The sequence below is a fragment of the Acinonyx jubatus genome, chromosome C1, assembly GCF_027475565.1.
Source record: "Acinonyx jubatus isolate Ajub_Pintada_27869175 chromosome C1, VMU_Ajub_asm_v1.0, whole genome shotgun sequence".
Lineage (NCBI taxonomy): Eukaryota > Metazoa > Chordata > Mammalia > Carnivora > Felidae > Acinonyx > Acinonyx jubatus.
In genome coordinates this window covers 158,058,643-158,074,153 of record NC_069381.1, presented here as the reverse complement: position 1 = coordinate 158,074,153, position 15,511 = coordinate 158,058,643, and the positions used below count along the sequence as shown (strand labels likewise).

General features: G+C 55.9%; 1 protein-coding gene across 2 annotated transcripts; it reads right to left on the bottom strand.

Annotated features, from left to right (window-relative positions):
* Positions 1-9,706: 9,706 nt before the first annotated feature.
* Positions 9,707-14,738, bottom strand: DLX1 (distal-less homeobox 1). 2 transcript variants are annotated; one of them, XM_053215283.1, is made up of 4 exons: positions 14,606-14,738; positions 13,483-14,163; positions 12,602-12,801; positions 9,707-11,432 (listed from the first exon to the last, which is right to left on the bottom strand). In XM_053215283.1, exons 2-4 carry the CDS (start codon positions 13,793-13,795, stop codon positions 11,178-11,180), a joined length of 768 nt encoding a protein of 255 aa, XP_053071258.1. In that variant the 5' UTR covers positions 13,796-14,163; positions 14,606-14,738; the 3' UTR covers positions 9,707-11,177. The 2 variants fall into 2 exon arrangements, with proteins under 2 accessions (XP_053071258.1, XP_026911295.1); XM_027055494.2 differs by lacking the exon at positions 14,606-14,738 and having other exon boundaries at positions 13,483-14,310.
* Between the last annotated feature and the right edge of the window lie 773 nt (positions 14,739-15,511).

The following is a 15,511-nucleotide window of genomic DNA, read 5'->3' as shown; positions in this document are numbered from 1 at the left end:
TGTGTGCGCTTGTTCCTTGGCGTAGTGACCTGGAACCTCGAGCCGCTTCCCCGGGCGGGGAACCTGGCCAGCCACGAGTGACATTCACGTCTCTCAGAGGCCGAGAGAGCCGTGGGGCGCGGCGAGGCGGGAACAGGCGCGCTCCACGCCGGCCTCCCTGAAACGTTCACGCTCTGCCGGCACCCGAGTCTCGGCGCTGGGTTCGCCAGCTCTTGGCGCGGTGACTCACTCCGAGCCGGGGCGGCTGCAGTCTACGCCCGCCGGGCCCCTCCAGTGCCGGCGCCGCCGCCCCGAGCCTGGGCGGTCTCTGCCGCCCCCGCGCCAGTAGTGCTGGCCAGGCGGTGCATCGGAGCCGCCACGGGGGACCTGCAGTCGCCGCCGGAGCGCTGCCGAAACCGGGGTCAGACCCCTACCTTGGACCCTCCCCTCTGTCTGCCCTGAGGCCCTTCTGGGGCTGGCTGAGCCGAGAGCTCAGTGAGTCACCCCGGCCCTCGGGAAACTCGGTTGGCTGCTCTGGAATGCAGGGCGACCCCGGCACACAGGGCTGCGCTAGCACACATACAATCACGCACTGTGACTCTCACAGTCACATCTCTACTGACATACTCTCACTCTCAAGTACACACATTCCTACTGAGTCTCACACACACACATACACACTGACAAAAATTCATGCACACACATTCACACACACTGATACAGAAACCTACATACCCACACGTGCACACATGCACATTCACGCAGACACTGATGCAGGCGGCATCCTTCCACTTCACCTTCTCTGAGGGGAAAGGTCGTCACACCATTCAGCTCTGCCTTCCACCTTGGATCCCACCCCAACTGACTTCCAGTTTTGGAAGTGACCCTACTTTCTGACATTCTCTGCAAAGGCCAGGGGTTAGGGGGCTAATGCAGGCCTGAACTAAAAGCCCCTTTCCTTCAAAGCACTGGGGCCTACAAGGGAAGCTTCTTAGTTTCCATCACTGACTTTGCCACTTTGGGCTACTCAGTGTAACCTCTCTGTGCCTCAGTGTGCAGATCTATACGATGGGAGAAATAACAACAACTATCTCAGAGTTTCTGTGAGTATATAATGAGACGATGATGTAACACAGTGCCTGGCACATGGTAAGTACCCATTTTTGCTGTTGGTAGTATATTGTTTTATTCCAATGTCCCCCAAAACAGGGAGGCTTCACTTGTGCCTGTGTTTTTGAGGCCCAGAGATACCCAGAGGCCTTTCCAACTTCACCCTGTGTGTTAGAGCAACACTCTAGAGCTGGGGAAGCTCTGGCCCCTTCTTACATGAGAGCCTGAACCTCAGCCATCCCCTCTGAAGAGACCTGCCTCTACTGGAGAGGAGATTACAGACGGACCAGAGAGCTCTGCTTGCCAGATCCAGGCCTCCTCTTCTCTGGGATGGCTATTTAGGCCATCCTTGTGTGTCTTCAACTCCACTCTGCCAAAAAACACAGACATAAGACGGGGGCGACTTTCTAGGCTCAGTGGCATCATCCTGAAAGGAATCTTGTCTTTTCCGGCCAGATTGTTTTGGGGTCTGCATGGAGTCTAGCTTACAAACGAATACGGACAGGGAGTGGGGGGATCTGGGAAACACAGAGAGGCTACACAATCCACTGTCCGTTTTCATTCCTGCATTGTTTTCTCAGGCTAGGAAGACCTGAGCTGAGAGCTCACTGACCCTGTGATTCTAGCTTCCCTAAGCAGCCGCTGCCTAGAAGACCCCCATGCCTGCTCTCTCTCCCCCCAGTTCCAAATTCCATGGTTTTCTTTTGAGTGCCAGTAGCCGGTGCCAGCCTTCCTCCTGCGGTTGTATGTGCCCTCCCCCCCTTTGCGCGCACTCCCCTCCCCCTCCTGAAACCAGCGAGGAGAGACGGGGCAGTAAATTGGCTGGTGTCGAGGATCTGCAGCAGACAAGATGATTAAGAGGCCTACGCCGGAGCGCCCGGGGCAGGGAATGTCAGCCCAAGTTGGAATCACGCAACAGGCCTTGGCATGAGCGAGCCTGGGAGCCAGGAGGGCGGGCGGCCTCAGCTCCGGGGTGGGCCGAGGCCCCACAGACTCGCTGGAGTCACCGAACCTGGCACCCGGCAGCGGCGGGGTCGCGCCAGGCCACGGCGCGTCTTTCCCCGGGAAGCCCGCTAAGCAGAGAGCAGGAGGGTGCAGGGGCCAGAGGAAGGGGGCGTTTCCGCAGACGAGGAGAAGGGCAAAGAGAAGGGAAAGCTAGGATGCGCCCAGGTCCCAGAAGTGAGGGGGGCGGGGAGGGGGAGGGGTAAGCGAGGGGACAAACAAAGCCCGGCTGGGGGAGGCAGGGGCCGGCTCCAGCCCCGCCGGGGGCAACGAGCTGGCAAGTCTTTCTCACAGTCTCACGGCCCGCCGGGAGACGCGGAGCCCTGTGATCAGCCCGCCGCCGCGCAGACACGCTCCCCCCGCGCGGGACTGCACTACCCAAAGCGCGAATGAAAAATGGAAATGGGAAGCAGCGATCTCGGCTCCCTACACTGGGAAACCAGTCGCGCTCGGAACACACATAAATCTTCATTGTAATCCCCTTCCATTTGCTCGCGTGAAATATCAGGCCAGAGACAGGATATGACAAGCGCTGGGAAGCAGGGGGAGGGAAGCCGAAGAGTGAGAGGTGCCCGGCCCTCTCCGCCCCACCTCCTGGCAGGGTTGCTTGGAACTCTGGCAGAGCGCGGGTATTGAGTTCCAGTCCCCGAGGCAGGCAGCCCGGGCGCGCCAGCATCCCCTTCTCCTCTCATTCCTGGCTCCCCTCCCCCAGCGCGCGCCGGGCTGCGGGCCACCAGACCCGGGTGCTCCGCTAGGCGTAGACACACCCCCCTCCTGCGGCACCGAATTCCCGCCGCCCGCCCTGTGGCTCCCGGGCTGGGGAGAGCAGAGAAGAAAGAGAACGGATGCCGGGCCTAATCAGTGAGGCTGCAATGTGGGACCGTTTAGGAGGCTTCCCCTCGGCCTTCTTTCAGGATTACTTGTGAAAATTGTGAATATCCGTCCTGTGTAAGAATTTCCGAGACTGGTGGGGCGAGTTTGGGGGAAGTATCAGGTTTGCTGGGGGCGGAGAGTGCGCTGGAAACCTGGAGCTTTGTTTACAAACAGTTCAGCGGTAGAAGGTGGGGGATGAGAGAAAGAGGGGGTGAAGGGAGAAGAGAAGTGGTGGAATGGTCCCCTCCAGTATTACAAGCCCCCGGGAAGAAAGACGTCAGGGGTCAGAGAGCCTCCTTGCCTTTCAAAAAAGAAAAAAAGTCCTCACTGGCGGTAAAACCCAGAAGCAACTCCGCACACCCACACAGCCCACCCCGCTGTCCCCGTCCCAAGCACTCGCTCAAAAGTCAAAAGCCGGCTCCTTTCCCGAAAGGGACCAGCGACCACCAGTGCCATAAACCTGTTTAGGGTCAGAGATCTCCTTGAGAATGAAGCTACAGATCCTCTCTTCCTCCTAAAATACAGATCCCCTTGCATTTGATTTCTGGGGTCCCCAGAAGCCGGTGAGTGGGGCGCGATCCTGCAGTCCCGGTTACGCGGGCCCCTGGCCCTGTCCGACCAGGCTTTCCCGAGACTAGAGGGCTCTGGCAAGGTCGTGACGCCCAAAACAGCCCCAGAGAAGCCTCTCCCGGCCGGGACCTCCCTCCCCACCTGAGATCTGCCCCGCACGCCTTTCCTGCTGCCCCGCCCCTTCCCCCCTTAATCCCCGGCCGGGGCGGATGCGGAGGCCCCACGTCGCTCCGAGGCCCCCCCGGCGGGAGTTCCCCTCCCTGGGACGGGTTTGGCAGTGATTGCCACATTACAAGATGTTACATTCCGCCCTGGGGCCTGGGGCCGGGCCCGGCGGGGCGGGGGAGACAATATGTTTCAGGAAAGAAAAGAGCAGGCAGGTCTTGGAAGAGCAACCACTCGGAGCCTCCACGTGAGAATACAGGCACAGTCTCTAGAGACCTTTCTTCCAGGGGCCGCCTCCGGCTCCGACTGCTCACTCGTCCTCAGGGTCATGCCAGACCACAATCACTACTGAGTCTTAGCAGTTTGTGGGCTGTGTGGCAGCTTTCCCGCAAATGTCCGGAGGCCGTCTGGGGAGATCCTCAGGAGCCCTGGTGCCACCCGCCGCGTCCCGGGTCGCGTCCTGCCAGCGCAAGGGGGCGTGGGGGCGGGTAACGGGGGAGGGCGAGGATCAGGTGTGGAGCCCGGAAAAGTGAAGAATGGCTGCGTGCGGCCAGCAGGGGCTGCGGGGCCGAGGATTAGAACTTCGGGGACGGAGAAGAGGCGAGAGGGAGGGAAGGACTGGACTTGGAGCGCGCTAGGGTAATCCCAGAAGGCAGACCTGGGCCCGCCGGGAGCAAACGCGGCCGGCTTCCCACACTCCCTTTCCTGCCCTCCTTTTCGTGGTGCAGGAGTCTCAGACACCCTAGAAATGAAATCGTCGCTCGCAGAACAATGGGCACTTCTGGCCCTGGAACTCGACAGAGTCTGGGCTGCTCCGAATGGTGGCCGCACACCGGGAGGATTCTCCCGCCCGCGGCAGCAGCGGCGTCGACCCCTCCTCTGGGGCAACCCCCGCCCCGCCCCATCCCTCCGCGGCCCTGGCCTCGGCTTCTTAAAGTCGCAGGGTGTCTCAGAGTTCCAGAGAAGCGCCGCCCAAGTGGGGAGTGAGTGTTTCTGGGGGGGCGCTATCTCGCGACGGTGGAGACCAAACAAGGGCCTCGGTGGTCTCAGGGTGGGCCACAACGATCCTCAGCTTCTTCCCTCCTCGTCCCAAAGCCTCCAAACAGCAGACTCGTTTTCACACCAACTCCTCAGTCCGACAGCTATTCCCGCACTCCACTCCCCGCCTCCCCCCCTCCCCCCGCCCCCGGCCCGGCCTTCAAATTCCGGGGCCCCGACCGGCGGCAAGGTGGAGGGGACTCCGGGAAAGGGGCCTAAGGAAGGAGGGTAGAAGTGGACACAAGAAAGGAAGGAGTGTCGGGGTGGGGGTGCGGGAGGTCCGGCTCAGTCACTTGCTTGCCAGTTGCGACATTTAGGATGGGGGCACGGGGCTTCCGTGGCATCCAAGCCGGGAAAAGCAGGCACGCGGGGAAAGGGATTCTCTTCTCGACATGTTCACGAGGAGAACAGTGAAAATTTGCCTTAGGTGGCCAATTTTCTCATTTGCCCCTATTAAAAGAAAAAGCCCAAGAAATTCAATTAAAGCCACCCTGGCCAAGGCGCTATTTGAGGCATGAATGTCTCCCCTAAAGCTGCAGCAATCATGTGGCATTAGACACTTCCGGAATCCTATAGCCAACCTGAAAAATCCCAGACCCCCTTTTTCCCTAATTTTTGCTCTGATCTGTAATTTTATCCACATTTGCACTAGTTTGAGCATTCTGGCTCTCCCATCTGAAAGCCTGCAATTACTATATAATTCTTCGCAATTTCAGATGTCCTAATATGGACTGTAATTTTTGCGCAAGACAATTTCCTGCTATTTCAAGCATCAACATTGTCAAAGTTGTATGTACATAATAAATGGGAATATCAATGCATAGTTTTTAGCATAACATCTTGACTCCTCGATAATTATATCCGTTCGGAGCCTACGCAGAATTAGCCTGAATTGCATGGTAACTGCTGCTGCTTTAAAATTTTTAAAAATTACTCATAATTTTCCCAAAGATTACCAAGATCTCGAGTGCACAATGTCATCAGCGTAATGAAGAGTAAACATTTATGCTAATAATCTGCAATTTTTTTCATCAGCTATAAAGACAGAGGCTATATAGCCGAAAATTTCAGTCCTATTCTGCAAGCGCAGCGCTGCAAAAAGCCTGCGGCGCTCGGAGGCGCCTGGTCCTGGAGACCTCTTTCCACTCTTTACTCTCAGGATAGGAGGATGGGGCTGGGGGCTTCTTTTTGGTTTTCTGGTTTTGTTTTGATCTGGTTTGGTCGGTTTTGTATTTCCTATTTTTCCTTTTTATTTCCTTTTTTTTCTTTTTTGCCTTTTCTTTCCTGTCATTCTCCCAGACAAATGCCGCCTTCGACCCTTTTGATTTGATCTAGCAAAGATTGTGTCCAGATTATCTGAAATTGACACTGAAGAAGGTAAGGGTGGAAACTGGTTTCATTTTTCAGAGGGTTGGAAGGCTGCAATGCGCCCGCCGCGGTGGCTCCCGCTCCGGGAGTAGGAGGGTGGGGGAGTGATTATGTATGCACCAGCTAATTCTTCCATCAAAACTTCTTGTCAGCGATGTCAGGATTATTTTTTTTTCTTTTTATAAAAACACTTGATGTTTCAGGAAGTGTTAATCCCTGAAGGTTGGGGGACGAGGGCGGGGGGTAGCAAAGGAGTGGGTGTGGGTGACATGTTTCTTGAGCCTGGGGAAGGCACCCTTTAGAGCCGTTTGCCTGTCTACACTGGAGTTGGGGTCTGCTGTGGAGCTGGGGACTGAAGAAGGAGGGTTTCTTTGAGTCAGGGAGGGAGAGACCCTTACCCTCCGTACTGCATTTGATGGAGGTGCCTATGGCTTGTACAGGATGAGGAGCAGAAAAGTTCGCTTTAACCTGTGATTTCAGGATGTTTAGCCCAGGCGGTGGCTTGACAAAACCCAGATAATTCTGAAATTGGTTGTTAAAAGATACAGAAAGAAGTAGATAGCAGGATGAAAATGCACAGCTTAGGACCCGAGTTGCTTCTTTCCTCTCAATTTTTCTTGGGATCAACTATCTCAGGTTCTATATCCAGCGCCCAGACCTACCTTTCCATAGGTGACAGAAATGGGCAATTTCTTCAAGGGGACAGATTTAGTTAATTTTGTCACTAAATGATTCTAAGAATAAATTCATATTTCTGTGATCATAGATGGGAGAATTTTTAAACTTTTTTGTGGCTCTTAAAATTAGCACAGAATAGGGAAGGCTGAAGAGCCATCTGACCCAGCCCAGGTTCAGATCCCAAAAAGAAAGAAAGAAAAATGCAACGTAAAAATCAATGAAGGAAAGCTGTGAACGATAAATACGTTTCCAAATCTTATATTTTAAAAAATGTTGCCTAGAATGAGAAGCTGGGTCCTTCCACAATGAAACTACTACTTGAAGGATCACTCAGTCCCAGGCTTATGAAAGCCAAGGCCAGTGAGAAGGGGAATGGGGATTGTTGCTTGTGCCCCTCCGCCCCCCTCCACCCCTGCCCCTTTTAGAGCAAGTGTGTGTGAGAGAAGATATTAAAGAGGTATCTGTTGTTTGGCAATTTTGCTAAGTCTGTCTTCACTACTTCGACGCTGTGCATTTGCTAATTTGGAGGCCTGGCCATTGACAAGCTTGCTCCATACACCTGCAAGCAATTTGCCGGCTCCGGTACCAGAGAATTGCAGAGATGGCAGCTCGCACCTATTTGATTTTTTTTTCCCTTTTCTCAATGCACAGCAAATTTGGCTTTCAGTGCGTTATCTCTTTTGTTAATGCAAAAAGATTCCCTGGGCGAAAAAATTGCTCATAATTACCAGAGAGATGGGGAAACTGCATTAGAATAAATAAACCTGAAATTACTGTAATTATGTTGTGTTTGATGGGCCCGGCTTGTAATCAAGAAGAGAATACAGTGAAATGATGCTGACCCTCTTGGGTTTGCAGCTGTACGCGCACTTTGGGGTCTTTTTTTGCAGAAAAGAGTCATTTTGATAATCATTAAGCTGTGTGTAACCTATTTCAGAAGTGTTTTAAAATGAGGTTCACATTTTTTGAACAAGGGGGAAAAAATCCCAAAATTGCATTTTGCCATTACAGACTCATACATAAGGAAAGGTTGTGTTTTCTAAGTGACAATTGTTAAGACATAATATTCGAAATCAGTATTTAATCATTATAATGAGGTATTGTTTAAATATAACCACCTTTAGATTATTCATAGTTTAATTAATATACTCATTATGAAAATCTTTGAATCAGATATTTGATGAACTACTTGTCAGTAACAAGGCAGCATTAATTAGGCCTATATTGAGATTAACATTTTTTAAAAGTGCAACTGCTTATAATTATAATAGAGCCTAACTAAAGACCGCCTTCGTTGAGCTAAAACTAATAATTTCTCTATTTGAACTGTTAGCAAGAGATTATTAAATTAGTATAAGCTAATATCTCGAAATATTAAAATCCGCTTGACCAAACAGATTTTTGCCTGTGGCTTCAGGCGCTGGGCCCTGGCTGCCGCACCGGAGTCGGATGCGCGAGAGCAATCCGCCAAAACTCCCCTCTAGCAAAGTCACATCTCCAGGCAAAACCGAATCCCAGAAGGTCCCTACCCCGCGTTGGAACCCGGTCTGGGAAACCAGTTCTCTCCCAGCTTTGAGGCCCGTCTGCTCCCGGTCTCGGAGATCTTATCTCCCGCATTTGCGCTCCGGGTTATGGGGGCCCGCAGGGCAGGACAAGCTCCAATCCCAAGCCCTGTGGGGGCCTCGAGGTCCCCGGGCTCCATCCCCCACTACTTCCCCAGCTCCCTCCATCACCGCCCCTCCACCACTTCCCCTCCCCTTCCCAAAGGGCGTCAGAAGAGCCTGGAGCATCTGCTCTTTCACCAGCACCAATTGAAAAATGGGTGCTTGTCACAACACAGATCACTGCCTTCCCTGCTTTGCTCCCCACCGCGCGCTGCAAAGGGCCCCCCAAAGCGGAGGGCCAGCCCGCAGGAAGCAGTGTCGGAAGGCGAGTGCGAGGGAAGCGGGAACCGCTCCAAGCAGCCCATCCCGGCCCGCAGCTTCACCGAGCTTCCTGAGCTCAGCTGCAGGGTCTGGGATTGGGGTTTGGGGCGAGACGCCGGGCCACCGGGTGGAGAGAGCCAGGCGGGTTCTAGTTGCTCGAGAGTCCACATTCTCCTGGAAAGAACTCATCAGAGAGTTCCACTGAAGGCGCCCCCTTACTGGCCTGGCCTCGGGACTTTCGGGCTAGAGTGGGGGGTGGGGGTGGGTGTCTTCGGCCAGCTCCTGGGTTCCAAGGAGTCAGCGGACCCTTTCCGCCCCTCCCTTGGAATTTCCATCTGAGGCGCAGAGAGAAGCTGGGGATTAGGCGGGAAGAAGCCTCCCGTAGAGGATGGGCCCGATGGGTGGGAGTGGCTGTGGAGGGGCCCAGGTGGCGCCTTGGGACTGTCCCCCGGAGCTCAGTGATTGACTGGGTGTAGCCTGACAGACGTGTCCTTCCGGCCCCTTTCCGGTGTCTGGCCGCATCTTTTCCGCGTCGGGATCGGGAGCCCTGCGGGCAAGCAAAAGCCGGAAGGCCAGATCGCCGCGAAGGCGAGGGGCCAAGCCCCCAGTGTCTCTGTTTTCAGTCGTCTAGGCTTCCGGTGAGGTGACTGGGTGTGGGGGGCACTCAAGTCTCCCTGGCCCGCTGCCTTTGAGCTCTGCTTTCATCTCCTCTCAACCTGCCTTCACAGTCCTTTTGGTTCCAGAACCCCCCCCCCCCTTCACACAGCACCTGTTCCTGATCCCCCCCTTCCAAGGCCCTGGCCAAGAGTCACTGCCCACCCTCTAACCCAGGTAGGGATCAGACCCCTTGGGGGTCAGAAGCAGGGCAAGATAAACGGTCCCAGCGGCTAGGGAGGGCCTTGCGGGTGATTCTGGTAGTCTGGAGCAGGAATCTACCCCTGCCGCTATGTGTCCCGAGAGGTGGAGGCTTGGCCCAGCCCACAGAACCCCCTCACACAGCACACCAGACAGCAGTTCTTTCTCGAAACCATAATTTTACTGTCTCAGAGAAACTTTATAACTTATTTACAAAGTCCTTTTTTTCAAGATACAAATCAATAAGTTAACATTCTCAATATAAAACTAAACTTTGACATAGAGAACACAAAACACGGTTGATTTCAACTGATCACATTTTCCAAATTTCACAAGTAAAATGTCAAGATTCTCATTTCACAAAGCATCGGGTTTTACAGCCACACACAACAGAACGGAAAAAAGCTAAGCTTGTGCAACATGTTTACAGAACAATAATAACAATAATAATTAACAACAATAATAATATGTACAGCGATTAGATCCTGCACTGGAGACTAGGCGTCCAGGGTGCTGCCTGGCATTATTCTGTGGTTGAGCCTCTGGGGATTAATGCTGCTTTTGTCTTACTTTAAAGCTCACTGGCTCTAGGGCACTCCTTTCTGCCTGCCTGTTTTTTCCTCACTGCCCATCGGTCCTCTCCCTTGCTTCCCAAGGAGGGAATTACGATTTTCCTTCTTGTCCAGGCAAAGCTACCAAAGTGTTTTTCCCGAGATGAGAAAATTGTGTTGCTTCATTTCTCTTTTTTTTCTTTTAAAAATAATACGGAACATGTAAAAATGCAAAGCATTAGGTTCCAACCTCTCCATACCAGCGAAGTACAAAAGTTACTGTAGAAGTTAAAAATCACCAGGTCCTCCTTATTTGTTTTTCCGGGTGCGTTTAAAGTAATCGGTGCTTTCGGACCGTGCGCTCCTTGCGCCCCACAGAACTGCGAATTGGCCAACATTCACCCTCAGGCGAAGTCCATTTCTCAATAAATAAGAACCCCTCCCTCCAGTTTCCCCCCAGTTCCCGAACGAACTACACAGATGGTGAGGCAGGCCCAGGAGAAGGTCCGAAAGGGCAAAACGTCCCAGCATGCGGAGCTGGGGCCCGGCGGCCCGTGCCTCTTCCGACCTGGTGACTTTTTTCAGAGGCCGCAGATTGAGGACAGTGGACGGACGAGGACCTCGACTTCGTCAGCGCACAGATACACAGCGAAAGGAGACAAGAGACGGACAGAACAGAAAAGAGCTTTTGCTTTTTCTACATTGTTTTTGTTTTTCCTGATAGTCCCACACAGCTGAGGGTCGGCAGGTCGGGTCCAGCTGGCTCGTCTTGCCGCTCTGGCTGTCTCGGGCAGTTGTGCCCGCGCTCCGAGGCCGCTGTCTGCTGTCGCCGCGCGGCCCAGGCCGGGGCGAGGGCGAGCGCGCGGGCGCCGGGAAGTCGCCGGTCCAGACCGCGCGGGACTCCAAGGAGTTGGCGAGCGTCCTGCCTTCGCTGTTCCTTCTTCTTTCCCCCCGGGTCCTTCTCCGGGTCCAGGGCTTGCGGACAGGGTGGATGGACCGGGAGGCGGGAGGGGCCCGGGCCGGGGGAGACGGGAAGGAGGCGGGAGGGTGCGGGCGGGCAACCTCACATGAGTTGGGGTTGCTGCATAGCTTCTTGGTGCGCCGAGGGGTACCACGACGTGTAGCTGGGGATGTAGGAGCCCGCGCTGCCGCCCGAGCCCTTCCCGGATGAGGTGTTGGGGTTCCAGCCCGGCGGCACTGGCGGGGAGGCCGCAGACAGCGCCCGGCCATTGGCCAGTGCGCTACCCTCCAGAGCCGCCCCGCCCTGCTTCATCAGTTTCTTGAACTTGGAACGCTTGTTCTGGAACCAGATCTTGACCTGCAAGAGCGGACAATAACGTGACTGGGCTAGGTCCATTGTGCTTACCGTGGTCGTCGGGGAGATAAGGGGGCTGTGCGTGGGACAGTCGAGGAAGGATCTCCCTCTCTGCCCTGTGCCACTGGGCAGCTCTCCGCTGGAGGAGCAGAGCCCCACCATCACCTATAAGAATCAAAGCCTGGCAGGCCCGGCTGCCGGCCGCCGGTGGCCCGCAGAGGCAGCTCTCAGAGAGCCAAGGGGGCGTGGTGGTGAGGAGTGAAGGGGGGGGGGCCCAGACCTTCGCTTGTCAGGAACTCAGCCCGACCCTGGCAATAGTCTGGGGAAGAAGCAGCGCCTGCACAACATGGAGTCTTCAAGTCCAATATGAACATCAATAAAAGAATCGTGTGGAGGAAAGGAGTGGAGGAAATTTATTTGCAATGCCACCTGCTTTCTCCTTGCTCCATTCTTTCTGCCCTTGAGTGAGTTGGGGGCTGACTGAGGAGGCCAAAGGTTTCGTTAAACTTTTCATTTGGACTTAAATCAACCTTTAAGTGTCTTAGTGTCTGTTTGCGCTCCCCAGCTCTGCTCCAAATCCCGGCACAGACGTTGGAAACCTGCGCCAGTCGTGATCAGAAAGCCCACGGGCTCCCCAAAGTCTTAAGCGCAATCCGGGAAGGAAGGTCCCGTTTCTCCTCCAGGGTCTGGGACTTGGGAGGTGAGAAGGCGGAGGAAAGGATTTCCTCCTACCCCAACCGGGTGAGAAAGAGGAGGAGGAGGGAGACAGAGGCTCCGGCCCGGGGCCCTGAGTCATTAGCCACACACTTTAAAGGCAAAGAAGGGATTAAGCCCAGCGTCTATTGTTCCAGTTGTTCGGGCACGTGTGACCCGAGAGTCCCCAAACAAACGTCTAGGGAAATCCTTCCTCGCCCTAATCAGATTGTCCAAGGGCCGAGGGCCGGGCGGCCGGTAGCGTGGAGTACAGAGTGCAGCGACAGAGCCAGAGCCGGGGCAGAGAGAACGAGGAAGGAAGGAGAGACGCAGGGAGAGCCAGGGGTGGGAAACACACACACACACACACACACACACACACAATCTCCGATCCTGAGACGCAAAGAGCAAGACGCGAAGCTCCGGGCGCAGGCAGGCCGCGGGAAGCCCGCTTGGCAGAAGGGGCAGCGGCAAGGTACCTGCGTCTGCGTGAGTCCCAAGGAGGCCGCGAGCTCCGCCCTCTCGGGCAGAGCTAGGTACTGAGTTTGCTGGAACCTCCGGTTCAAAGCCTGCAACTGCAAACTGGAATAAATCGTCCTGGGTTTGCGGATCTTTTTCCCCTTGCCATTGAAGCGCACTTCACCGCCTTCCACCACCGTGCTCTTCTCGGAGTCAGCCCCTGGAGGGACAGCAGAAGCGGAGGGCCGCTGTTAATGCAGGGACAGCCTTTAGTGTGGGGAGCCCAGGGCCAGTGGCAGCCGAGGGGTGGCGGTGGCTGGGCTGAGAGAAAGAACGCTCAAGAAACTCTGAAAGCCAGGGAAGTGTCCCGTAAAGTCCGAGGGCCAGACCCGGGCCGCTGCAGGCGGACTGGGGCAGTTCCCAAGCGTGCAGTTCCTGCCTTTGCAGGGAAAGTTTGCTATTTTTGCAGGCGGCAGTTGAGGTTTAATTACCCTTAATTGCATACATTGTTTATAGCGCTACGCAATAAATAATTACTGAGACTAATACGTGCACATGTGGGTTTCTGTTTTCCAAAGGGGCATTGTGTGCTCGGCGCACAGAGCCACCCAGAGGCCCAGACAGTGCCAGGGGATTTATCTCAGATTTATCCTTTACTGGATAGTCGCGAGTTGGGTGGAATTTTGAAATATTTTTTTCTTTGCTATGACAAGGATCCATAGATTGATACCCGAAACCTCCATTGCTCCGGCGCCCTCCCCACCCCCACCTCTCTCTCCCCCTCTCCCTCCTCTCTCTCTCTCTTCCTCCCCCTTCTTCCTCCCTCCTTTCCTCCCTCCTGTCCCTCTCTCCCTTCGTACCCTTTCCTCTCCCTCTCCTTCTCCCTGGCAGACGCACGTACCTGGGTCCTCCAGGCGGCTCTGGGCGAGGCTGGCGCTGCCCGGGTAGGACTGCACCGAACTGATGTAGGGGCTGGACGCGTGGCTGCTGACCGAGTTGACGTAGGGGTAGCCCAGCGGTCGGGAGAAAGACGAGGCCGAGCTGTAAGCGCCGTCGGGCTGCGAATGGCCCGCCGAATGTAAACAGTGCATGGAGTAGTGCCCGTGGGACATGGGAGAAGGAGACATTTGCTGGTTGGGTGGCCCAAACTCCATAAACACCGCCTTGCCCGACACGGGGCTGTTGAGACTTTCTGGCATGGTGGTCATGGTCATCTCTTCTCGCGGGGTCTGGGTGTGGGTCTCTCTCTCTCCTCTGCTTCCCTTTTGGGGGTCTCTGTGTTTCTCAGGACAGGAAGGAACCCAATTTAAGCGGAACAGGGGTTTTCACTTTCCATTCATAAGAAAATGGAGTTTGTCTCTTTGAAAAGTCTAAGCATGATGCTGCCGAGCTCCCCAAACTCGCTTCAAAGCTTTGACTCAGCCAAGGTCATAAATATTCATGAGCTGACGGAGCTGATTGGTCCGCTGTCTTGCATAATCACCGGGGATTGGTCCGAGGCGCTCCGGCTCCGCTGGACTAGAGCGGGCGAGGCGGCCGGGCCTCGGGAGAAACGCGTCCACACTTCCCGGCCGGGGCTCCTCTGCAACAGAGCGCGCCGCGTGGGGCGCACAATGGGCTGCAGCAACCGCGCCGGGACCTCCGCGGCCCGCGGCTCTTCAGCCTCCCGCCTCCCCCGGCGCGCCGTACTTCCCAGAAACCAGCGGCTCGGCGCAGCCGCCCTCCCCCCACTACTGTCCCCACCCTCCGCCCGCCCCCAACGCCCAGAAAGGGGCATCGCTTCTCCCAACCGCCGTCACCCGGTCCAGCGGTCAGCTAGGGCTCCGGAGCCCGGCCGCGGCCTCGGAGCGCGAAGTCGCGCACGGGGGTGGGGGTGGCGGCACCGGAGGCGGCCAACCGAGCGCTGTCCTCCCGAGAGCCGTGGGCCTAGCGCAGCGCTCCCCTCGGCGGCGCCTCCCTGGCTCGGGTCCGCTCTGCCACATCCCTGGGGGCAGGTTTGGGGCCCTCTGGGCGAACTCACTCACTCGGCCGCCGCGCCGCCGCCGCCGTTCCCTGGGGCCCGCTCGCATTGCTCCAGGCCCAGCTGGCCACTCCAGCTCGAGGCTGCACCGGTCTGATTAAAGCAGTGCGCGCGGAGAGCCAGGAACCCGCGCTTCTCCTCCCAGGAAAGGCGGCCGCACCGCCCCCTCCCCCCAACACACACCCCCTCTTTCCCTCCCAACCTTCCTCCGCCTCCCCTTCCTCTTCACTCCCTCTGCGCCGAAAGCCCCGGACGCACTCGCCCCAAGGGCGCGGCGCAGAGTGGAGCCCAGGAGCCGGCGGGCTCGGTTTGGCTTGAGCAACCAGCACCTGGTGGAAACTGACCTGGTGGTCAGTTTCCGGCCTTCCGGGGTCTGGCGAGAGTACCCCGGGTTTAGGAGTCCTGGGGAACACCGAAACCCGCGGCAAAAACAGGCCAGTGGCAGGCTCGCATATCTTTGTACAATCATGTCTCTCATTGTCGCCCAGGATCCTCCTCATCTCCAGTGGTCAAAGCGGGCGCCACTGGGCCTGGGGGCAGGGCTAGCAAAAGCTGCCACGGCGCCTTCTATCTTCTGGGGCGCTAGGTACAGAAAAGTGCACAAAAGCCCCCCGCCGCCGCCACCACACAGCCACCCCCACGAGGCGTGGCGCACACCACGCTGCCTGCTAGGGACTGTTGGTTCCCCATCCCGCCAGCCCCACGGTGAATCCCAAATTACTTTGTTAGGTAATTAGAAAGTGTTGATAATTATTTCTTTCATAATTTAGCGGTGTGACGGGAACGGGGAAATGATCTTGTGAAAGTTCACACGTGCAGATGTATTAGTTACTGATTCATTTGATTAAATGGTAGTCTCAAGTGCTCCGATCCGCAGCTGAAGGCGCCCCATTAGCATAACACTGATGTT